This window comes from Phaethon aethereus, assembly GCF_964289735.1.
Source record: "Phaethon aethereus genome assembly, chromosome: 20".
NCBI classification, from domain to species: domain Eukaryota; kingdom Metazoa; phylum Chordata; class Aves; order Phaethontiformes; family Phaethontidae; genus Phaethon; species Phaethon aethereus.
The window spans coordinates 5737107-5761930 of NC_138596.1; the positions used below are offsets into that span (position 1 = coordinate 5737107).

General features: G+C 47.0%; 1 protein-coding gene across 1 annotated transcript in view; it reads left to right on the forward strand.

Moving 5' to 3' along the window:
• COL27A1 (collagen type XXVII alpha 1 chain) overlaps positions 1-24824 on the forward strand; it is a gene marked incomplete at its 5' end in the record, with an annotated part of 159089 nt that overhangs the window by 73720 nt on the left and 60545 nt on the right. Inside the window, 11 exons of the mRNA XM_082009004.1 lie at positions 639-692; positions 1110-1154; positions 8923-8976; positions 9688-9741; positions 9896-9949; positions 11814-11867; positions 12174-12227; positions 14361-14405; positions 15752-15805; positions 17252-17296; positions 24468-24521. Of these exons, the coding sequence (XP_081865130.1) occupies positions 639-692; positions 1110-1154; positions 8923-8976; positions 9688-9741; positions 9896-9949; positions 11814-11867; positions 12174-12227; positions 14361-14405; positions 15752-15805; positions 17252-17296; positions 24468-24521 (567 nt within the window). The remainder of the gene's footprint in view (positions 1-638; positions 693-1109; positions 1155-8922; positions 8977-9687; positions 9742-9895; positions 9950-11813; positions 11868-12173; positions 12228-14360; positions 14406-15751; positions 15806-17251; positions 17297-24467; positions 24522-24824) is intronic.

The following is a 24824-nucleotide window of genomic DNA, read 5'->3' on the forward strand; positions in this document are numbered from 1 at the left end:
TCCATTCAAAAGTTAGGAGGAGTATACAAAAAAAATTTCTCAGATCCTACCACAGTTGTAAGCTTCACAGGGGTTTCTTAATTAGTTTTCCATTATTTTGCCATTAACTTACTAGCCTGAATTCCTTATCTAGTTTTTAAGTGGATCCAGGATCCCAGCTCCTGGTTTTGGAGTCCGGCCACAGTCGCCGACACCCGTATCTCCTGTGGCGCAGGAGCAGGATGCTCGTGTGCTGTCCAGGCATCCAGCACACTCTGCCCCATCGCCGTGGCCACGGACCGGCCAGCAGGACGATGGGGCCGGGTGAGCCGATCGTGGGAGACGGCTCATGTCTCCGGTGGTTAGCGTCAAGCTGTTTTGGGGTCTCTTCTTTGTGGCGAGAGCAGGATGCGAGCAGGAGCTGCTGTTTCCCACACGCCTGCGAGGCAAACACCCTGTGCTTCTTTTACATGCAGTCTGCCTACACATCAGAAGTCTCTTGACTCGTGCCGGGATGCTGCTTCTGCTGAAGTCAGTGGTGCAATGCCTATAAATTGAGGGATTCTGAGGGGCCAGATAGGAGAGGCCTTTCACACCACATACAGCTGTTGTCTTGGTTTTGCACCTAATGACTTTGGTAATTTTCCTTCTTTTACTAGGGTGACATGGGCTCTGTTGGACCGATAGGCCATCCAGGACCAAAAGGCTTAAAGGTGAGAGAATACCTGAGCTGTGTGAGCTCTTGTTCCTCTATGGCAGGGCTGAAGAATTATTCTATTCCTCCCTTGGGCGACGGTGACCATCCTAAGAGAAAGGATGGCAGCAGTAATGCTTGTCGCTTGACCGAGGCACAGGACTGTCGACCACAACAACCCGCTGGCGGTCTGCAGTAGGTATAAGTCACTGGAGAATCCCAGGGGCGTTTGCCCTGCGCACCTTCAGCCCACGAAGGTTGTCTAGAGAACGTGTGATGGAACAGGTTTTGGGAACAGCCTAGCATTTGACCTGGGGACTGTGGCAGGCCAGTGCTGTGGGTGTGAGCCAGCAGCCCCACCAGGGACATCAATGTCACAGACCTGAGTGAGTATTCACAATGGCTCAGTCTCATTCTGAACTTTCTTTTGTTTTAGGGGCTGATGGGAAACCCTGGAGAACATGGACTGAAAGGTGATAAGGTGATCTGAATACTCCCTTATTGCACTGTGTTTTAATTTTGCATGTGAAATCCCCTTTCTGTCATCTCTTTGTAATTCAGCACCATGGTACTGGTTCCACTCTGGCTGTCTCTTTGCCCCCATCCTCCCACCCTCCCTCCTTTCTTGACACTCCTGTTTTGATTTTTCTTTCTTTTATGATATCTACCCCACCACCTTTTCCATAGAGCTCTAGTGTAGATCAGTTACGCTCAGATCCTCTTTAGAGCTTCTGTTTCCCACCGATGATGATGGTAATTGTAAGATTATCTGGTGTTCCACTGGGCTTTTACATTTTTATATTGGTTACGTGATGGGGTGTGGAGAAGGATGAAGTCCTAACAACACTGACAGTGGGTTTACATTAATGCATCTGGATGAAACACATCCAGCAGCACAGCTCACTGGATCAGGCAAACCAGCTGGATCCCTGGGAAAAGCTGTTCTGTGTTCAGTACCTCTGCTCCTGTTTGGAGAGGCTCACCTCGGTTCAGCTTCCTGCCGAGAGGAAATTGCCTTATGCCAAACTGAGATAAATCACTTTAGGAAAAGAAAAAAGGCGAGGGGCATTGACTGCAATGATTTACTGCTGTTGGCACAAAAACATGCAGCTTGAGCTAAATCAGCGTGAAGCTGCGTGTGTAAATGTTTCACTGCCATGAGAACCATCCTCCTCCAGATACTCGACTGTAGGATTTATTTAGTCTGAAAGAGTGGGAGGTGCAATCATTTATTGTTGGCCCTGATTGCTCGGGAGGGCGATGGAAAATGACCATTAAGTGTATTCTCCTCCTCCTGTCTGACGTTTTGTTCTCTTGTTAGATGTTTGCTGTCAGAGAATGATTTAGCAGCCCAACACTGCACATGGGGGAAGTAGTGTCAAGCCAGCTGATTCCACTCTCCTTATACTATAGCAGCTCTTTGCCAGGGCTCCTGTGTCTGCCGTTTCCATTTCTCCCCTGTACTGCCTCTTCACTTTTGTAGAGAGGAAGGACAGGGCAAGAAAAGGACTTTTTCTTTAGGACAAGCTTAAGACATTCTAGCTGATTTCTTGACTCAACAGCAATTCCTAGAGACCACAGACTCTTCTGTCTGCTCCTTGGGATAAATGGTTGAATATCTTAGGAATCGCCAATGTTTAAATCGTTGTTTAGCAAAATTAACCTTCCTGGACATCACGGTATTCCATCACGTTACACAGACTGCTCTGTTTATCCCCGGTATTTCTCCAGCCGCTGCTATCACAGTAACAAAATGGCTTGCAGCTCTCCCTAGAGTTATCCTTACAATACTCCCAAGTGCAGGATTATCCATCTGCCCCCAATAATCCCATGCTCAGTCTTGCAGCCTCTCTCCTGGGGTGCAGGAAACCTTTTCTCTCTCTCCCTAGCTACCTCTCCCACCGCATTTTCCTTGGACAGGACAGACTTCCCTCCTGGCTTTCATTACAGCTCTTTCCTAATCCAAGACTGACAAACCATCCTTCCTGCTGGAGCCTCCTCTGTCCCTAAGGAGTTGACTTTAGTTCAAATATCCTGGGTGCTATCAAACACTCAGGTCAGACCAGCGATGTTTTCAGAGTCAGAGAGACCTTCCGAGCAGCTTGTCCATACCCTTTCCAGCAATCCAACAGCCAAATAGGCTGGGAAATAGAAGGTAAAGGAAAATCAGACCTACTTAGGCACTGATGGCCACAAGTCTCACCTGCTCAGGTGGAGGCACGCAGCGCTGGTGGTGCGGTTTTTAGCCAAAGCATCTGAGTTTACTGCACCTGTTTGCATGAGCATAGACAAAGTTCATCAGCTCTCCTTACATTTGGGGGAGGATTTGGCCTGAAATAGCTTTGTGGTTTTTTCAGTTATTTGGTTTTTTGATTTGTTGGTCTTGCTGTTCAGCTAGTTGGCCCAGTTTATAATACATCCCTTCTCCAACTAATCAAAAGGCTGTTGCATTCATTCACTCCCATGTTTCTTTAGGGAATGGCATCTTCAAGCCTTTTTATTTTCCCTCGCTCTGGTTTGGGCATCATGAGCAAAAACACTCATCCCTTCTTACAGCTTGTTTACATTTGTATTTTAATTGTTTATGCTCTGGTACTACTGAAAAATATAAATTATATCTGTCCTTGCTGCTTTTGCTCAGTTTGTAGCAAGGGAAAAATTCTGCCTTGAAAGAGATCATAATCTAAATGCACATCTGGTAGAAGGAAGGGACATTCGTGCCCTTCATGTTATGTGAGGGCTTCTGAGTCACAGAAGTGACCAAGGAGGAAGTTGCTAGAGGTGAGAAGTACACCCCGGCCTCTTGGACCCTCTCCTTGCTGGAATCCCCTTTGCTCTTGCCACCTGCCTCATTTCAATGAAAGTGTTTTCCATCTCAGCCTCTATTAAGAAGCTGCATCATAAATCTTTCATTGCGCCCCTTGTTTTTGTCACATGCTTTTTAATTGAAGCCGATCTTAAAAATATCTGACTTAAAGAAATCCTACAGATAAGAAAGTAGAGACAGAGTCTCTATGTTCACTTAGTGCCCTTGGGTCACAGGAAGGACCCTCCCTAGAGCAGAGGGATTGACTTGTGTTGGAGACTCTCTTCTGTAATCTCTCACTAGTCGTGTCACTGTTAGTTTCTGCTGCAATTGCTATTTTTAGGCTGTGACATCTTATTTAAAGGCTTTCTCTGGTCGCTTACTATTCTTTTTCTGTCTATTAGACTTTGATTTGATTTTAACCCTCCATCATCTTCTTCAGACAAAACCGTCTTACTGCTGTGATCAGAAACACAAGCAACCTCCCTGAATCTTGTATTCTCTATGTCTGTTGGTCTGAAAGTTTGCCTCTTGCCATTCTTGAAACATTTCCAAACCGCAGTTGTACGCAGTCTGCCTCTGCAGAGATCCTTATTCATAGTTTGGTCACCTCCCAAGTAACACAGTTCTCCTCTCTGCTGGATGTTGAGGATGCAATTACTAGGGTGAACTTAGCTAACTAGTTGGAAACAACAGTCCAGCCACCGTGCAGCAACCTTTTCTCTGCACATTGGTGTGGCCCAAGCACACCCATCCCGCTGTACTTCTTTATGAGCATATGAGGTCCCTGAGTTCCCTCTGAAGAGCAAATTATTTCAAATTCCAAGCTGGTGTGGCTCTCCTGCAGTGTGTTCACCAGGAATGCTGCAGGAGAAGGAAGGGCTGGCACCATAGCATGCAGAGCAGATGCCCAGCCCGTACAGCATAAAGCCGTGTTAGAGTCCAGGAATTCCACTTACACCCCAGCTTGTAAACAGGGTTCAGAAATCAGCTGAAGATGAATGATTTTCCATAGGGGTTGAGCTGCCGTCTGCCAGCTGTCCAAGCATCTTTCCTGAAGACTGTAAGTGGGCTAGTCCATCTCTGAAAGACCCTGAGCCATGCACTAAGTGTGTTGAATGTGCAAGATGAATCCAGGCACTAGCAAGCACAGACGATGCCCGAGCTCAGCCAACAGTAGCTGTCAGCCTTACTAAACATGCCCATTCCAGCAGCAGCTCAACACCTTACAACACAGAGTCCCAGCCTACCGAAGGCTAAATCTTGTGTGAAGATGTCAGGTGGATTCTCTGGAAAGCAGTTTCTGATAAACCCATTTAGAAACAGAGGCTTTTCCCAAAGGGGTGTGAGGGATTATTGCAGGAGAAGTGCAGAAGTCTCCCATTACATGGCCAGAGGCAGGGGGGATAAATGTACTGGGTCTCCCCTCTTCTGCTCCAATGCGGTTTTCAGAAAGCTAGTAAATACAGAGTTAAACTTAATATTTAAAAAAAAGAAAAAAAAAGAAAAGCCCTAGACATTTGGCAGCATCTGAAATGCTGGATCAGCAGGGGCAGAGAGTGGCAAGCCTCGCTGCTCCATGCTGACAGTAGGCCTTAACCTTTTGTAATTAGTAATTCATGGCAGATGAGAGCAGCCCTGGGGGCCTCACACCTTCCATCTACGGCCACTCACAAACTGGCCCAGCTTTGATGAAGAATAGCAATTTCGAGAGTGTCCCATGTTCTCTCTGGCAAAGGATGGTCTTTTTCCTCCTGTTGTAGTTCTACAGAACTTGGCTTCTTCTGCACGTCCACATGGAGTTGCCTGTGCTGTGCCCTGGGACCCCACGGGGCTGCGGGAGCAGCCATCGGTGCCAGTGTCACAGGGTCCCCGGAGCACAACCCGTACTGCTTGTGCCTGGCCTGCCCCGTCAGCTCCAGGCTGCAGTCCACAGTGCCCTTCTGAGGATGTGTTGATGAAGATTTAATTAGATGCCTGCAATCTCCTAATAAACCCATCTGCCTTGGTCACGGTCCAAGCGCATGGCCTTGAACAGGTTTGTCTTTTTGTAGCTGAGGAAAACTGCCTTCACTCAACAGCAGTCAGATCAGATACTGGTAAAACCTAAGCACGATGCCAAGGTGGCTGGATGGCGCGTGTGGGCAGCCGGCGTGTAACTGAGGCTGCCACCTCAATCCACCTGCGAGAAGGTCCTCACTGCAATGCTGCATCTTTCAGAAATGCTGCTACCGTTCCCCTTTGCCATGACAGGAGCAGGAACCTGCTTTCAACACCGGGAGGGTTTTCCCCTTCCACGAGGGGATATTTTTGACTGGTTTTTGGACTTTGTTGTCTTGTTCAGTGTTCTGCAAGGTGCAGCTCATGAATCCCAGATGTATGCATCGCATGGTGGACACCAGGCACAAACTTGAACAAGGGGCAACATCCCACTCCTCCTGCAGAAATCCCATCTTTGTCTCCAGCAGCCGGACAGACGAGCACAGAGCACATCAATGCTAGCCAACCCCTTCTGCACCCCCCATAAAAACTTGGTACCACCGAAGTTAATGATGTTTTTTACAGCTTCAGTTTTCCCACAACATGGGTCATCCTTCTGTTTTCACGGAGGGAAGGAGAGGGGGCAGGGAGGCAGGCTGCGTCTGCTCTTATAGGGAGAAGTGGAATTACTGTATAGCCCTAAAATAAAGAGTGGTCTTGAGAAGACCATGTGATGTGATGGGTACAGGGGAAAGGTAGAGGAAGTGGAGGAAATCCCAGCTGCTTGTTCATATAAAAGGGTTTTATGAATCAGGACATCTGTAACTTGTGAAGGACACGGCTCAGTAAAATATCGCTGGTAGTTCTGCAGTATCGCTAAGCAGAAAGTCTTGGGAGAAGAGATGTCCAACAGAGCAAAATGAGGTTCTTGCACAGAGACCTCCTCTGCGTCCTACAGACAGCAAACCCACCTCACTCTTGCAAATCTGCCGCTTCCCTCGCAGCCCCTTTCTGTGCGGCATCGCGATAAGAAGGGCCTCCTGGTCTCTGAAACTGCGTTTCTTTTTATAGGTAAAACATGAAACATAGGCAATATCCCATGGGCAGATCCTGTCTGTAATTTCAGATTGTACTTCCCCCCCTCCTCATGAGCAGGGTCCTTGCAGCCCCTTTTTGTCATCTCGGCATCGCTGCTTTTTTTAATAATAAACATTCCTGATCTCTTTCCTCCTTATTGTTTCCCTCACGTTAAGGACACGCACCCTGAGTCACGGTTTCAGATTTACTGTGCTCAAGGCAGCTGAAAGGGGATACCCTAGTCCTCGGTTTTGCTTTAAGATATTAATGACCGTTGCAGACGGATCGTTCACGCCGTGACATTTTGCTGTGCTATTGCAATAGCATGTGAACGTCTTGCGTGGGGCCCAGCTAAAGATGAGAGATGTGTTTTGTCTTTTCTACTTCCTTCTTACCCTCTCTAATGCCCATTTCTCAGAGGTGTCTGAATACTGTTTTCTCTGTCATGCAGCTCTATCCCACCTTGCATAGAGGTCAGATAAAGGTTTGTTCCTGCTTTTTGCTATGCTCAGGAAACTCTTTTGTTATAGTAGGCATTTCTTAATGTCCAAGTATTTCTTCCAAAACAGTATTTCAATGACCACTTAGCTGTCCAGGTAGAAATCTGTTTAATTAAAAAAAAAAACTTTTGGGGTTTTTTTGACCCTCAGCATAGGTGATGAAAACAAGGAGTTTTCAGAGAACCTCTCACTTTCATGAAAAATTATTTTTCTGCTGTCTTCTGGCAGGAGATGCTTGCTGATTTCAGTGTTTTAAGCCTTGGACTAGATAAAAGAAGTAGAAAATTCAGAGAAGATGAGAGAAATCTGACAATGGCAGGAAAATGAGCTGGGTCATACAGTAGTTTTTTTGCCATCTCCATTGTATCTAATACTTGGGGTGCATCCAAACTGAAGCTGTGTAAATAGCTGATTGTTTCCATTTGCTTGCCTTGCCAAAAAAAAAAAAAAGGATAGATGGAAAATAGTTTAGATGAAGCAACGTGTTCGTTATTTGACTCAAATTAAAATATTTTAGGTTAAACACCAAATGAGTAAAATTAATTTAACTTTTTTAAGAGCAACATTTCAATTTTGCTATATAAAATATTTGTTTTGAAGATGGTTCAGTGAAATGTTCTGGGAACATTTACCAAAACATTTAAGCAAATTTAGCATGAATCCATGAAATGTTTCCATCATTGAATCTGCATAACTCTTAATTATTTTTCTTCTGAAAAAGTTGTCTCCAAAAAGTCTTTCCCAACTCAAGCCTTAACCGTTCACAATTTCATTATCCCCCGCATGTCACTGAAGTACTTAGAATTATTTCAACTCTCTGATAACAAGTGGGTGGTTTTTGCTTGAGTAGAAGTAGACTTCATCTGTCATCTCTTTGTAGACTTTGGCTCTGTTGCAGGAGTCCATATGTCTTCCATGTGGACCATGTTTAAACGTATAGCTCTCTGCTCTTGTATGGCTTGTTCCCTTAGTAGGAAGCCAAGTTTAGAGGCATGTGCTGTGCACGGGACAGAGTTCCTCTAACAGTTATTTCTGTTGGGTCTTGTCAGTGTACCAAGTTTTTATAGTCATTCCTCCTTTGACTTCCCAAGTAGAATTTTCCTTTCTCTGCCCTGTTACTGACTCACCCATTGTTTAAGTAAATCACTAAATAAATGAGGTTGGACGGGACATCAAGAGGACATCTAGGCCAACAACCTGCTCACAGCAGGGCTGAGAGGCAATGCAAGATAGCTGACCACTCCTAAGAAAACCATCAGGGATACTTATTTTCTAGCCAGGGAGTCAGAATCTGTTAGGATGGTCCAAAGAGGGGGAAAGAAAGATAGCTTGGTCAGGAAATCTTGTCAGTGATGGCATGCTCAAAGATGGGATCCGCATCCCAGTGAACACCAGCCTACCTCTCCCAGGGAATCTCAGCCTAGCTGAGATTGGCAGTGAGATGGTACTAAAGCATAACTGGACGTTATTCTTGTTTTCTTATGGAAGAGGATTGATCTTTGATGCCAGCACTAGGATACACTCACAGAAACCCCAAGTATTGTTTTCTTTTCTATAGAGCCGTACGAGAGAAAAGGTCCATTCATTGAAAACTAAACCAGCTCTTCTGTTGAACTGAATTTTAACACTTCAGCACCTTCACGGTTGCTGTTAGCCAGAGGAACGTAGTCCCTCTTCTTACAGCTTCTATAGAAACACAATGTTGGGCAATACAGACTTCACTCAGGATTGTTGTTACGGTTAATATGATCTACAGTTTGCCAGCAGTTCAGATTTGAATGGAGCTAGTGATGAGACTTCTGCTGTACAATGCACCGTCTAGCATCTACCTGGGCGTTTTGGCCGTTGCTGTTGCCTATTTTAACTCTCTGGTGATGTGTATCCAGGGTGATCAGGGAGGAGCAGGTGTTCCAGGAGATATCGGCTTCCAAGGAGACAAGGTAATTGTTTTGCTTTTCTCCATCGTTTTTCTTCCCTTACATAGTATGTGTGGCCACCAGCTTTCTCAGCCCATCTTAAGCCATGATGAGCTGGAACTATCTGCAACCTCCTGTCAGGTTCCTCTGCTTGGATAGTTCTCATTTGGGGTACACCGCGCCTTTCTAAAAATCATGTCAATATATAGATTTTGTTGTTACTTATAATAAAAGCAGTTCTATTGGAGGCTTTCTGAAAAACAGGCCATATCTTCACGCAGAAATTGGAAGTGATGGATGGGGATGGGTGTGAATGTGTGTGGTCCAGCGGCTGCAGACTTGGAGGTTTTGTCTGCTGAGTGTAGCAGCTTAAACCCTGACGCAGTGAAGCACTTAACGCCACGCATAGCTTCTAAGCAAATGACTTCTCCCCTGTGACTACACTACAGTACTGACTTCAGCTGAGTAATGCTGTACTTAGCACTGCACTGGGGCCTACGTGGCTCCGAGCCACAACGAACTGCAGCAGCTCATGTGTTCTTTGGGGCTAAATTCAGCCCCGGCTTTAGCAGAAGCATCTCACTGACATTACCACAACTGTCCCAGTTCCTCGCGGGCTGAGTTTAGCCCTTAGAAAGTGCTCCTCTCTCTGCTGCAGAGGAGCGGGAGCCTGGGGAATTGGTATTTTTTGATGCCTCATTGTGTTTTCTGAAAGAATGTGTCTGTCTCTCTCAGGGCAGCCAGGGTTTGCCTGGGGTTCCTGGGGCACGAGGGAAAGCAGGCCCCCTGGTAAGTGACCAAGCATCCTCTGCTTCCTCATCCCCCTTCCAAAGGTTCAGCGCCCAGCTGGAAAGACAGCTTGGCAGGGGTGTGCTATTCTAAAGAGGAAAGTCAATAGCCAGGAACCAGCTCACTTTTCTCCATGTTTTTCTGATTTCTGCAGGGAAAAGTCGGTGACAAAGGTCCAGTCGGGTTTCCAGGACCACCCGGCCCTGAGGTATGTCCCACCACCTCCTTCTCACATCTTGTCTTTCTTTGGTAACTTCTGCAACACCCTTTCTTCACCAAACCGATGCGGTAACTCTTCTCTCCCATCTCGTTTTGCCCCTGCAGCAGTAGTTATTCGACGTCTGCAGCTTGCTGCCCCACTGAGAATCAGCTCTCCGATAAACACCCATGTGGCATTTGAGACACCATTGGAGATGCCTATCTCCTTTCCCCAGTGGAGCTTTTTAGCTCTCGGGCCATGCACGGAGAGGCCTGCAGAGGGTTTTGATTAGGAGGCACATGGATGTGACTGTTGCTAATTCATAGGGAAAGCAAGAGCCAAACTCTGCCTCCCATGTGGGCCCCCAGCCCGATGCAGGGAGGGGATGGCTGCCACCGCTACCGTTCACCAGGACACCTGAGCTCTGATACATTTACCAACCCAAAACTGGTATGTTCTGGGGTCGGAGCCTTTGCTAGTGACAGGCAGATGGATTGCTTTAGGACAGTGGCACGCCAGCGCTCCAGAAATGCCGAGGCAGAAAGAGCTTTGCTGTGTTGCAGGATTTACTGTCATTTAATGAATTGAGGTTGACTTTTGTTCAATGTGGGTGATGGGGCAAACTGCCCATCTTGTACCCTCTGACCACCCCGCACTCAGATTTCCTGATGTCCAACTACCATCCCAAGCCTTTTTGTTCCCTATCTTCCCATGCAAGTCCTATATGTAACAGCTTGTTCTGTCCTTCTTCAGAAAGGTCAGTCCCCAAAGATTGTCTCTCACCTGGCAAGAGCCCCAGACTGCCTCCCAGCCACTAGCCAGACTCCACGGACACTGGTCTTTCTACTCGCCATGTTGTTGTCTAGCCCTTAAAGTTCTTCTTCAACTGCTTTTGCAGGGCAGAACACTCATTTCTTGAATCTTGCATCTCACTTTCCACCCTTTCCAGTGCAGGGCTTCACTTCTCTTCTAGGTGTATGATGGTACATGAGTGGTGATGAGGTAGGGAGGATCAAGACGGGTTCATGGCCCATTCTGCGTCTCATGGTTTCCTGGTTTTTCCTTCCACTTTCTGTCATAGATATCATGGAGGCTTTTTTCAGTTTTTCCCCCACAAAATACCATTTCAAGTAGAAAAAGACCCTTATTGCCCTTACCAAAAACATTGTCCCAGTGATACCTTAAATGCAGGATCAGCTTCCGCCAGCACGTTGTCGTTTTCCTCCTTCAGAAGCAACCAGACAACATCTGTAAGATGCTAGAGAGCCACTTCCAGCACAACTGATGGTCTGTTTCCCCTTCATCAGCGTTTTGGTATTTTGCTGGGTCTGGAAGGGCTCTCGGTCGAGTGCTGCCACTTAGCAATCGTTCCTCTTTGTTGCTATTGGAAGTAACCGCAGATTCCTTTGTTTCCTCAGCAAAGGGCTGGTGGGTGGAAAGGAGTTGCTGCCCGGCTGAAGGCGGCAGCTAATGAGCATGTCAGCACCTTTCCTAATTCCTTGCTTGCTTCCCTTTGTCGCTGAGGCGTGCAGTCCGTTCCTCGGAGCAGTGAGATTATGCGCTGACTCATAGAGATTAATTAAAACCCAAATTGCCATTTTTAGCTGTGTGATGACAGGGAAGCCCTCACAGCAATGAATCTTCTAAGAAGATGGACCTAAAGGGAACTGCTGCTCTTGAATCCACCCGATAGCGCTGCTGCCATTGTCTTCCTTCATTCCCTCCAGAAGCTGCGCGGTGGCCCACACCCGGACGCTGCCAGCACGTAACAAATGTCGCAGCCGTTCGCCGTTAATTAAAACTCTCACAGAAGCTGTCCTCTGAAGCTGGCTGCAAAAGTCCACCTATGCACCCTATTTTTCGTTTTCTTCAGGGCTTCCCAGGTGACATTGGCCCTCCAGGAGAAAATGGTCCTGAAGGCCTGAAGGTGAGTGGAGCAGAGATTGAAGCTCTGTGTGGGGTGGGAAGCAGCCAAGCAAAACAAAGTAGTGGGAAGGGGGGAGAGAGAAAGCCCTGGAGATTCCTAAAGATTGTCCTGGCCAGCGTTTCAGCTTGGTCTGTTTGGCTTGAGGTCCCTCCAAGTGCAGGGTTTTCTTTTTTCAGGGTTTTTTTCTGTAACAAAATTGACATTGGATGATGTCCTGTGACTGTGAAAGAGACTTTCTCATTTTACTTGCCTTTCTGAGCTTATGTTTCTATTTTCTGAGTATCTTTTCCTTCGGCTCCTTCTCAGGGAAAGCCAGGAGCACGAGGTTTACCTGGGCCGAGAGGACTGCCTGGACAAGAGGTGAGTGTCCTCAGACCAAAAGCAGATTGGATCTAAAGAATAATGTTGAATTTTGAAGATTTATGCATGCTGAGATGGTGCCTGCGACTTGAAATCCTCCAGTCCCTCTGAAACTGGAAGCAGATGCTTCGATTCAATGATCAGAGACCCACAGACGAGGAACTTCCCCGCAGTTGCAGTCCTGTGATCTTTGCCTGCAGTCACTGCTGGCATCTGCTGACCCTAAACTCTGCATTGGCTTTTCTTTTAAAGTCTGTTCCCCACACCCACACACACCCAGAACGGGTGTTTAATGCCCTTCTCCCTGCACATCCCCTTGCACAGGCATGCCCTGACCTGGCTTTTGCTTTCTGCTCCTTTTAAGTGTGTTTTCTTTCAACTGTGAGACCTGCAGACTCCACTTTCTCACATGGAGCAATATCCTTTTGTAAAAAGAGTACATAAATTGAAATTGCTGTTCTGCAAAGAGTCATTTGCCCCAGCATCTCAGAGCTTGTGGCTTTTGGCTTTTGCTTGTCGCTTCATGTGAAAACTTGAAGCTTCATTCCACTTGCAGTCTCTAGAAAGAGACAATTGTCATTGATTTAATTGTCCTGGAGCTGCAGATACTTTATAGCAGCAGCAGAGAAGGCTGGAGTGCCCTCTGTTTATCCTTTTGTAATTCCAGTGACTTCAATGTAGTTTCTTCTCATTTAGGCCAGCGTAAGCTGTTTGTCCGGAGTCATGAGACATTGTGCAAATAATACGCAGTGCATGCATGGGCAGGAGCTCAGTCTAATAGCGCTAATAATTCTTAACTTTTTCTGGGAACCCTTTTGCTTGCTCTCTAAATGGGATTAATGCAAATTAGCTCATTTATTTGCACTGAAATAGGAAAAAAAAATATTCTAGGCAATTTACAAAGGGAATCGAAGCCCTGCATTCCAGGTTCAGGCAGGCATGACCAAGCTGCCTTCAATTTACCCTAGTTAGTGAGTGTAAGAGTAAGACTGAAGACATGGACATGGAGTTTGACATAAGCTGCACTGAAGGACTTTGAATGTGCACCTCACCGCTGTGCCTTTACCGCTGCCATTACCTGAGGCGGTAGGTCAAGGCTGTGGATTACATCTTCTTTAAAAATGTGGCACATAGTGGGTGGTTTGTCTGAGCCCATTGAGCTGGGTTCCTGAGTTCCAGTTCCATCTTCAGCCGGCCAGCTCGTGCCACTTCATTACCACGGCTGACCACCTAAATGAGAGCAGCCAGAACTGTGGCTGCCAAGGGCGCTTTTAATTTCTCTCTTGGCAGTTGGTTTTAGACACTTGAGATAATTTTTGTGAAGCTTAATTGAAGGTCTCCTAGAAACTGTAGATATGATCATATCACGTTAGAAATTGGTGTAGAGCCAAGGGAGAGGACCGAGTCCAATTGCTGTATGAGATTTTGCGATAACTCCATCTTGCAGCATTTGTAGTCCCATCTGAAAGCAAAAGGCAAACCTTCATACGGTTGCCAAATGGCTCTGTGGGAAATTTTGCAACACCCTTTTTTGTGGGGCAAGGAAAGAAGGAAGGAAGGAAAGAAGGAAGGAAGGAAGGCAGGAAAGAAGGAAGGAAGGAAAGAAGGAAGGAAGGAAAGAAGGAAGGAAGGAAGGCAGGAAGGAAGGCAGGAAAGAAGGAAGGAAGGAAAGAAGGAAGGAAGGAAGGAAGGCAGGAAAGAAGCAAGGAAAGAAGGAAGGAAGAAAAAGAAAGCAAGCAAGCAAGCAGAGAGCTCTACAGCATTCGTATCCCTGCCAAATCAAATGAAGCAGAGTCATGTGAGCATGTCCAGGGTACCCTATGGGCCAAATCCAGCCCATGATAGGCCCAATCAACTGGTGTTGATTTTGGTCAAATTTTGGATGGCCTTTACTGGCAGGACTTGACTTTAGATTTTTTTTTTTTCCTGAGATGGGGAAGGGAAATGAGAAACCTCAGAGATGCTGAGTTGCCTGCTGTAAGATTCAGAAGGACTCAGTTGTTAAAATGTGGCAGCTGAGCACACAGCCTGTGTTTATTGGCTGCTCATGCTGCAGACCTTTCATTCTTGCTGCATGGTGAGTCCAGATTTTGTCACTATTTTGCCTTTTACTTTCATTTCTTTTCACGTCAGGGAGATGAAGGACCCTTAGGACCACCAGGAGTCCCTGGTCCAGAGGTAGGTCTCGGTCATTTACTCATTTACTACCAGCTCTGTTGACCTTGCAATGGAATTGTAGTTAAATTAACATAAATCTTCAAACCTCCTGGTTTGGAAAGTGATTTGCCCTTCTAAGAAATGTTGTATTGTCCAGAGCTTGGTCCAACTGCTTGATCCAGGATGGCTGAAAGTCAAGGAAGTGTCTTGCACAGGGTGTTGAGTTAGAAAATTAGAGAGGGACTCTAATTTTATAACTTGCTTAGTCTTAGACCTTGAAAAACCCTCTAATGTTTAAATAGTTCATCCTCAAGATAAAGCATGTTGACTGGAAACCATCTCTGTAACCAGATCTGATGTTTCTTCCTTGATTTATAGTATTTTTTAATGAGTAGAGGGAAAAGCAAGAAAAAAGACCGAGCAGTGAAGCAGAGTCCTTTTTGACCTCTGCATCAATCTGAACACAGTGATGTATCACAGAAACACAGTTAGAAGAAGTAAAAAGAATACTCTCTGTGAGCTTGCCCGCTCAGGACTTTTTAATGTTTATGGACATAATTGTCATTGCAGGATAGTAAAATATCTTGGAAATTTGTAACTGTGCTGGAGCTTCTAGGTGGATCAGAAAATAAATGTTTTACCTTGCATTTCCTCCACTTTAATTCCTTTTTGGAACAACATAATAAATCCAGTTACTCCAGTGCTTGGGACAGGACCATAAGTGTTCTTCTAGACAAAGGGAAGACTCAACATGAACCTTATGGTCTGCAGGTTTATTTCTGCTTTTCTGAGCTCTAGCTGTGAATGTCAGCCTGGCTTCCCCCACTGTAGGGACAGTTGTACTCCTCAACATCCTTTCTGGATGCCAGGGATGGAGCCCATGAGAAGTTTACATGGCCGAGTCCCTGCCAGCACTAGGCTAGTACCATCTTTGAATGCTCAGGCTGCTGGTGTCCTTGCTGGCATTGCTACAAGAAAAGTGCTGGAAGTAGAATAAATCCATCTGAATGCGGCAGACAATAAACCAAAGGGCAGCAATAAAGCCATTGGCTTGTTTGATTATAGTCTATGCATAATGTTTCTGATGTGATGATTAATTAATGGAATTGAGCTGGAGTGTCAGAAATGAGCTGAAACTTGGAGTAGCTCTCTAGGCATGTTCCCCATGGACCAAACCTGGTGTCACTCAAAACACAGAGCTTTCCTCTTGTGTTGCCTCGGCATCAGTAGGGACTGCTACACCTCTAGCACCCTGACTTCACTGGGAGCGTTGCTCGTAAGCTGCACCATATAGGTTCACAGACACACTGCTGTGACCAAGGACAGTTGCAAGCTTTTTGTGTTTATTGTTCTTCCATGTATTTCAGGGTCGATCCGGCCGGAAGGGATTTCCGGGAAGACCTGGTGCCGATGGTCCAAAGGTGAGGAAAGAGTTTGTTCATGATCAGAGAAGCAGTGGATGGAAGGGAGGAAAGGGAGAGGGAAACATCTTTTCTCAACTTTACTATGCTCCAGGCCTAGGCTATTCATTCCAGAGAGGACAGAGGGAACTGAGGATTTCTCTTTTTCTCTGAGTTTTGGGGTCTCTGCTTCTGCTTGTTTTTTTCAGCAAAAAGAACTATGGTGCATTATTTTAAGCCATGTGCTTTATTATAAACAAGTGTGTTCCTCCTTTCATATTAACCAACCCCCTCTCCACCATCTCATCTTATTTTCCATTGCTTCTCCACGTTTTTGTTCTAAAACAATGCACATCATTCCTATCTTTGCTGCCTAATTAGCAGCAGGAGCCATCCCAGGGCAGTCCCACACTCAAAAGGAAAGAGAAAACCCCACAAAAAAAAAACTCTTCAAACAGTAAATAGCAAAAATGTGGTCTGGCAGCACATCTGGAGTATCTGCCTACTGAGAAAATACAGCTGCCGTCACCCGGAGACAATACTGGTTAGCAGTGAGTCTGGCCACTGGATGGCCTGTCCAGGGCCACTCAGCCGGCCTTCGAGCACTGCCACAGCTGCCCTTATCCCTGGTGGGCTTGAAATTCTCCTCCTCCTCCTGCTTTTCTCTTCACCTCTCTTTTTTTCATTCTCTGAATTTCTCTATCCTGCACTGTGGTTTAGCTCGTGTGGGTTCTTTCTGTGGTTTTCATGTGGATGCTCCATGTGACAGCAACGTGCCCATGCTTGAGATTCTGCAAGAGCAGAATCAGGGTGCAGCACTGCCTGGGGATATTTGGGTTGTCTTTTATTCTTGGGACACTTCCACTAGCAGGTGAATTTTCATAGATCTCTTCTCCTCTGTCATTCAGGACCTACACCTCCCCATGGTATTTGCACTCTTGCTTTCCCTAGATGCCCCTCAAATCCTTTGGTTAATCAGGGTCCTTTCCTACTCTTTTCCTGCCGCCAATGTGTTTCTGTCTTCGTCTGTCTGTTTTACTTAGTCTTTCAGATTGAAATGTTATGGGTCAGAAACACCCCAACTACAGGAGCACCTGTGATGAGAATTCATGCCTTATTAAACGTGAGGATAAAGCAACCAGGACTAGGCTATGCCACAGGAAAGCAGGCAGCTTATGTTTCAATGTCTGAGTTTGGTTTTGTGAAGGTTATTTTACCTCAGCAGGACCAGCTGGTTTGGGGGCATTTCACTCCAGAACAGCAAATGTTTGCTCCATGTTTGTGCCAGCTGTGTTTCTTGCTTATCTTTCAAGTCACAGTTGGTTTTGTAAGATGTTGTTCCTTGCAATTTTTCCACGATTCACACGCAGCAACCCAAATCATGGGTGTACGAAGAATCATGTTGCACTGAGGGTCTGACTGGGAGCACCAGTTAACCTGTGTGTCTTGTCTCTCCTTGGCCTGCAGGGTGAGCCAGGAAACCGTGGCCGACCAGGGAAAGTTGGTGAGCAGGTAAACTCCTTGTTTTCCTTCTCTGTTTGATGATCTCTCGTGCATGATGTCTCCTGGATGACCAGGGTGCAGGCAGAGGACGGTGGCCAGGGGCTTCTGGCCACTTCAAACCTGTCCATAGTCCTGATGCTCCAGCTGGGGTGCTCTTAGTCTGGCTGAAGCTCTTGGTGAACAGCACTGACAGTAACCACGATGTCTACTTGAAACTGGAGGTTTTCCCATAAGCTGAATGTTCTGATAAACTCACAGTTCAGGTGGATTTTCTGTCTGTGCTGGCAGCAGTACAGCACATGACACTGCTGTGTTTCTCAAGGAGGCAAAGCCATGGTCAGGAAAAGGATTATGAATTTCTGTGTCTTATCCCCAAAAGGGCAATTTCCAGGCTTTGTCTGTGTAGATTTTAAGGGTAGGACCCTCTGCTTTGGAGTGCTGTGCTCCTTTGATTCCTACTGGATTTTTTCCGGGGAGCAAAAGAGACAGCTGCTGAAGAAACCAGAACCTGGGGGAGAGAGATACTGAACTGCATTTCATTGTACCACAGGAGAGAACGTTCTGCTGGAGTAGCAGGGGACAGGCATCACCCCTGTAGGCTTCAGGGGAACCACAGGCATCAAGGAAAAAGAAACAATTGTTCCCATGTCTCTGTGATTGAAACCAACCAACTTGTCCACCACCAACCCTGAAATTGCAGCCATGGAGCCTCCAACATGTTCTGTGCGTTCCGACACGACCACACCAAGCTGGCTGCAGCAGCTAGCCCTGGCAAAGAGGGTGATGCTGCTCAGCACAGCTGTCCTTCCCAGCACTTTCCCTGCTGGATGGTCAACAAGTTTGGTTTAGTTTGATTTAGCTTGTCAGCGTCTCTGGCTCTTCTTTCTTTCTGGCCAAGCGAGTCCAAAAAGCCAAGGTGGACCTTTTTCAGTACCAGCAATCTGATGAGTCTCAGTGTATATCAAGGATAATTATTTCTGTTTGGAAATTAGAGCTGTTTCTAAGTTATGGCTAATATTTTACACCGTGAAGAACAGCAACTGAAGAAGCAAAGTTGTTCCACACATTTGAGTTCTAGTTGCAGCTTTATCAGATTCTGCATGTTCTCAGGCAACACCTTCCAGTGCTCTGTGCCTCAGTTTCCCCTTCTGTGGAAGGCGTGAGACAGCTCTGAACAGTGCTTAGCACAATGCCTCCTGTTCTCAGGTGACACTTACAGATACTGTTGTATTACAGTTAAAAATGAATATTTAGAAGTACTTTGAGATGCTTAACAAGATGTTGTCCTTGAAGGACAAAGCATCATTAGGATTATTATTCTTTAATGTCCCTCAGGACTGACCTTGCATGAAAACTGTAGGCACTGTTCACCAAAAAGAAAACACAGCTGGCCTCCGCTGACACTGAAACCAGCACAGTGGTATAAAAGCTGCTTGTATTATTCTTAGTCAATTAGTCTCTGTCTAGAAATATCACCCAGAAAGAATTTCCATTTCCATACCAGTCAATTCATTAGAACAAAAACGTCACACCAGATTAGTGAGAAATAACCTCTTTTCCCATCACACCTTTGCTGAACAATGCTGGAGCGTTGGGTTTTCGTTCCTCCCTCCACCTAAGCTTCAGCATTTGGTGTCGGGGTTGGGTTGGTTTTTTGCAGAGCTCTGAGAGGTCGAGCTACCAAGGTCACTTGGCACTAAAAGACACCTTCACTTCACCCATTTTCTCTTGTGGAGGCCTTGATGCTTTCTACTGCATAAGCACAATAGGAGTGGTTAAACTTTTCAAACTTGCTGCTCTGCCCTCCGTACGGTTCCCTCTGAGTGGAAACCCTCAGCATAACAGCATGAGAAAAGATCAGCCATCCATCTCATTGGAGCTCTCTTCCCTTTCCTAGGGACATCTGTTTAGGCAAACATGGGAGTTTTTGTAAGATTTCCAGCGACACTTGAGCTCTCATTGGAAAAATGAGGTTTTAAGCCACAGGGCAGTCCCTGATGCGTTGTTTTTCCATTGCAAGGACACTGACTCGGGAAGTTCATTCATAAGATGCTTGTTGTCTTCATATGTTGGAAGGAATCCAGCTGCTGGTCTCCCCTGTACCCTGGAAATGTGTGATTTAACCCTTCCTTGCCAGTAGATGGAGGCAGAAGAATATGAAGAAGAATATGGGGCCTCGGGCCCAGGCCACCAGCCTTCCTGTTCCAGACCTGCGAATGCAGAGCAGGAGGATGTCACCGAAATGTTCACGTCGAAGGTCACAGCCCTGTGTGAGAAGCAACACTCTGCAGCAGACAGAATAGCAAACTGGGGAAAGGTGCCGCAAGCCCGCGGACCCCCAACTGCTCTGCGTGAGAGACTGAGAATATCAGTGAAGACCTGTGCCAGCTGAAAGAGCCTACGGTTGACGAACGTCCTTAATGGGAATGAGGAGGTCCTGTCACAGCAGCAACAGCTTTTTGAATCTCTCCTCCTGTACAGGATGTGACAGCCCTGCTCATTCGCATGGTGGTGTTAGAGTCAGCCGCGCACCCGTTGCACCGAGCTGGGAAGGGCAGTCGCCGCACGACCCCCTGGGGATAGTTCTTCCCTCGAGGGAGAAGCGTGTTGTCCCAATATCAGATATTATGCTAAAATAATTTGTCGAAGGAAACCAGCGCCATTGGCTGCCTCCCTAAGGTGTTTTCCTTGCCGTGCTCTTACTAAGGAGGCGTGTGCTGTAATGTCCGTTTTGCAGGTGGGTTCTGACACGTGCAGGTATGGATTGGCTTGACCGAGGCCAGAGGGGTCGCTGAGAAGCCAGCAGGGAATTGCGCTGGCGTTTCCCACGTCTCGGAGCAGCGCCTTTCCCAACGCATCTACCTTCCCCTCCCGAGCGTCTCTTTCTGAGCTGCAGAGCTCTCGCTCGGGGGTGCGCGGGCACTGTAGCGTACGCAGTCTCTTTGACCTGACGAGGCCTTTCGTCAGCGTGTCCCCAGCTTTCCTTCCCTCGCTCCCAGCGGGCACCGGGAACCCAACGCGGCCCCAGGGTACAGCCGAGCTCCGGTAAACAGGGGGTTAAACCACACGGCTTTTCTTTGCGGGTCAGAGCGTCCTCCCTTAAACTGTGATATTTACTGTTTTACTTTCCCTTTCTTTCATCTGAATGGGAGGATTGTACATTTACTCCCTCCCGTCCTTTGTCCCTGGTTTGTTTTGTTTTCAGTTCTAGCGAACCAGTAAAACAGAAAGGCCATGATCGGTTCCTGCTGGGAGCGACTGGCGGTCCCGTCCCTGGGAGACCCTGCTCACGCTGGGCTCGCCTTTCGGTTGTTTCTCTCAAATGGGCTATGATTTATGCAAGGCTTCATTGCTGACTTGCTCTCTGTTGATGCAGCCAAGAGGGGGGGCTTAATTATGACAGGGCTGGACAATAAATGGGGAAAGCCAGACAGGAGTTAGGAATTACAACCCGCCAGTCCTCCCCCTTTCCTTCCCCCCAAGCCCCCAGCAACTTTTTAACAATCTCCATCCCTTTTCCGCCATGCCCTTGGCTGGGGAATACGGCAGACTGAATCATGAGCGACATGCTGAACTCCTCGTCTAATATAAATGTTTTACATTCTTTCCTGTATACTGTGGGCCTTTATCCGGGCAGCCACCGCTGCTGGGACTTCACGTGCATCATTACACACTGCCTGGAGTCGTGTTTGATGCGGGGCTTCTTTTCAGCCCTGGGAACCTGGGGAAAACATGTTGTTCACACTAAAATGGACACGATTCACGTCTGCTTTGATTTAATGTTTGCCACCGGTGGCTATTCTGGTTCTTAAAACCTAAATCTTTTGCTTCTTGTGTTCTTTTTTAGTGTCTGTCCCATTTTGGCCCGTGCAAAATATCATTATCCAAGCTCCCCCAGTTGTTTCATATACCCCCAGTCATTTACCGATATTTATTTTGCCTAAACATACCTTTCATTTCATGTCTGCTTGCAGATACAGCACCATTAGTTACTTTAGCCCGGAGCAGATGGTACTGGCCATAAATGCTACAGAGCTACTGTGCCGGAAGCCTGGGGGTCACAGGGTCCCTGCTCTGCCATCTCCCTTCAGTCCCCACTCTGCCACGGTCATGCCGTGGGATGCTCCTCTTGCTGGGTACACAGGGAGCAGTGACATCTTCCCTTGAGCAGAAACATGATGTACCAGCGCAGACAGAAGTTTTCCCGGTTTTGGAGTGAAAACCAGGCCAGAAATTTTGGCTGTGCTCCCCCTCCACCCTGACGTTTACCCTACCCCGCTCGCCTTGGCAGTGCCGGCAGGTTTCTGCACAAGCTGCGATGACAAACAGCGAGTCTGTGACAGCGAGAGGGGTCTCGAGGAGGTGTTGAGTGTGGGGGCTGCTTGCACGCCGCGGTCGGTGCGCTGCAAACCACCCATAGAGAACCACCAGTTTGGCTGCGAAGCACAACCAGTATATCTCACTTCATGACCCGGGCTCCTTAGAGACTTAGAGCCTGTGCTGTGGACGGTGTATCACAAGTATTAGGCTTCAAGTCTGACCTTGGAGATGCAACGCAGCTCAGAAGTGTCAGCAGGGACAGACCTAAGTAACTCAGAAATACCTTAGAGAGAGCATCGTCCCAGGGAGAGAGTGAGTTCTGCAGGTTTTCTGATAAACTGGAAATGAAGGAACAGATTTATTCTTGCTTTATTATCTTGTTTTTGCCTAGGAACGCATTGCCTTGTTTCATCTCGTTGTTGTGCCATTCTCTCCTCTACTTTAACATTTGCGCCTTTATGGCCTTGGGCTACTGGAAAATTCAGTAACTGGATACAGTTATCCGCTGTGTATCTGCGCTTGGGTCTAATCGGAAGGATAATTGATTCAGCAGCCTTCAGCAATGCCACCCAGTGGCAACCTTGCATATGCAGATGCGGCAAATGTGCCTGCTCTCAGTTGGGTTCCTGCGTTGGGCAATCTGCTGCTGAGCAGTCTGCACGCTTCTGCACTGGAAATGCTTCAGCTTCGGACACGGTAAAGACCGTTTCAGTGCTGATGTCAGAGGGGATAGTAGAGCTTTCCCAGTAGCAACTGTCTTCCTGTCATTAACTGATACTTCCATCGTGGCACAGTGGCATGCCGGTTTCCTGGGACATCATCTCCGGATGAATTTCTAACACAAGCATCTAACTCCAGGCTCCGACATACCCGCTGAGCTCTTCCCCTTCTCTCATGAGTTGTTCCTAAACACTTTTCACCCAGATGCTGCTCCCATGCCAGAGTGTGACAAGGGCTCTTCAGCTCCAGAGCGTGGCTGCTCCCTGCAAGAGGTGAAGCCAGCTGAGCGTCCACGTGCAAGATGCTTTTGTTGAGCCCGTCAGCATGCCTCAAGGAGGAGCTCCTGTCTCCAGTGATGTTCAAAGGATGGCATTTAATTGCACCGTGCGAGGAATGTTAATGCATGAACTCTCTCAGCATTTGGAGTCATCATCAGAAGCCATTCCCTCTAAAAGTCATTGGAGAGTGACCCACGTTGTGTTTTATGTCTCTGAACGGCTCTGCTGAGCCCCACACACATGAGACTAGCAACGAGGCTGGTTATTTTGTGCTACAGCTGTGAGTGTAGCTTCATGGAGAGAGAGGCTTTTGGTGGTGGGAGGAGTTGCACAACCTGTGAGTAGGCTGCTCCGGTGGTGCCGGATGCTCCTCCGTAGCTGGCTGCTATCACTTTACACCATCATGCACAGATGTAAACAGAACCACAGCGATGCACAGGCTGCAGAGAGCTCCTCTGCGATCTGCACACGTGTCAGGCCAGCTGGGAACAGAAAAAGCAATGAGGCAGGAGTACAGAGGGGAAACTTTTGCTTCTTTTCTCGCTGTTCCACCAGAAAGGAGATAGCAGGGTGAAAAGCTCTCCCTTTTCTGAGACCACAACCCAGAAGTTGCCTCGCTAGTGTAGCTTTTTTCCCCCGTTGTGTTTGTTCATGCTGAATGTTGTCTTGAGTGCGTCATTTGAAAACCTCCTTGATGTTGAAGTGAAAAGGTGAGATGCATTTGCATAGAGGAACTTCACAATTTATTATGAAGATTTCAAATAATTTTTAAAAATAAGTGGAAGAATAGAATGATACGACTGGAGAATTCATCTCCTGTCTCTGACTCACTCAGCAGCCACCTCCCAGTGCCAACCAGACTGTTGCCTAAAATCAAACAAGCTAGGGCATGGCTTTATTTGACACCACCTGTGCCAACTGTGGGCACGTTATGAAGTGTTTCAACAGGAGATTAATCCCTTTAGTTACAGACTCATTGGAGTAACTAAATATAGGTATGTATCTCCCAACGACCCTTCCTGGGACTAAGGACAAAGCCATGAGAATCATGCAGTGAGAGAGAGCGCCCACCGTGGCGGGGACGACAGTCCGTTGCATCTCTAGAGCTAGAAACCCACTGAAGTTGGTAGGGAGGCTGCTGTATTTTAATTTTCAGGAGTCTTAGCTTGAGATTGCATCTGTTTCCATCTTCCTAATTAAAAGCAGTTCTGTTTGTTTCTTCTTTATCCCAAACGTTGTTAAATTCTGACAAATCCTGAGCTTAGACTGGGTGTTTTTTCCAAGATAGTTTCTGAGGAGTGTGATAGATCTGCTGCCCTGCTGGCCCCTCTGGCTGTGTCTTCAGACCTTTATTTCCTACTGACATCCCAACAGCATGACACTATCCAGGGCAAAATTCGTTTGTACAAGGGTCCGAGGCAGCTCAGATTAACCCAGAGGAAGTCTACCCAGCGCAGCAGTTCAAGTGATGGCAACTCTCAGCCTCCGTGCAACCCAGGAGCTCCTGCTATCGATGCTCTTGGGGAAGCTGCGCTGACGTTTTGGGAAATGCTTGCAAAAGAAAGCCACACTATGGACTCGGCCTTTCTACGAAACGTGCTTAACTCATCCCCTACACTGTGTGTTGTGGCTCTTGCAGATCCTAGTGCTGCCGTTCCAGCTGGCACCTAAAGCAGAACCAGCTGTGGAGTTAGACGTTCCCATGGCTGGGAGCAACTCTGTCCGCTCTGGTAGCCAGTAGGAATTACTGAGCAGTATATGAGGGATGCTGTGCTATTTCAACCAGCAAGGTGGACCAAAGGAGTTGCTTACTTTCTCAGCAAATAAAACTGAAAGTTAATTGTGCTTTTCTCTTTCCTCAGGGTCTAATGGGTTTTATTGGTCCAGTGGGGGAGCCTGGAATAGTGGGAGAAAAGGTAAGTGCTCACAACGAATTGGTTGTTGTAACTTTTGCAGGATGAGGGAGACTGGGGCAGGCGGAATATTGTGGAGATTTAAGTTGTCGTGTCAGCGCAACACCCAGCTGGGAATGCAGTGCATCCAGGGTATCTGAGATAGTCCTGGGCCAGGGAAAAGCCATCTACTTCGCGTTTATAGGAGTTAACATGCCCTTGCCCTCCAAGGAGATGCTGTCAAATATTCTCTGAAAATTTAAGCTTTATTCATTCATAATCTGCCAGAAAGCTTGTATTTACCAGTCAGTTCTGGTTTTTCTGGGA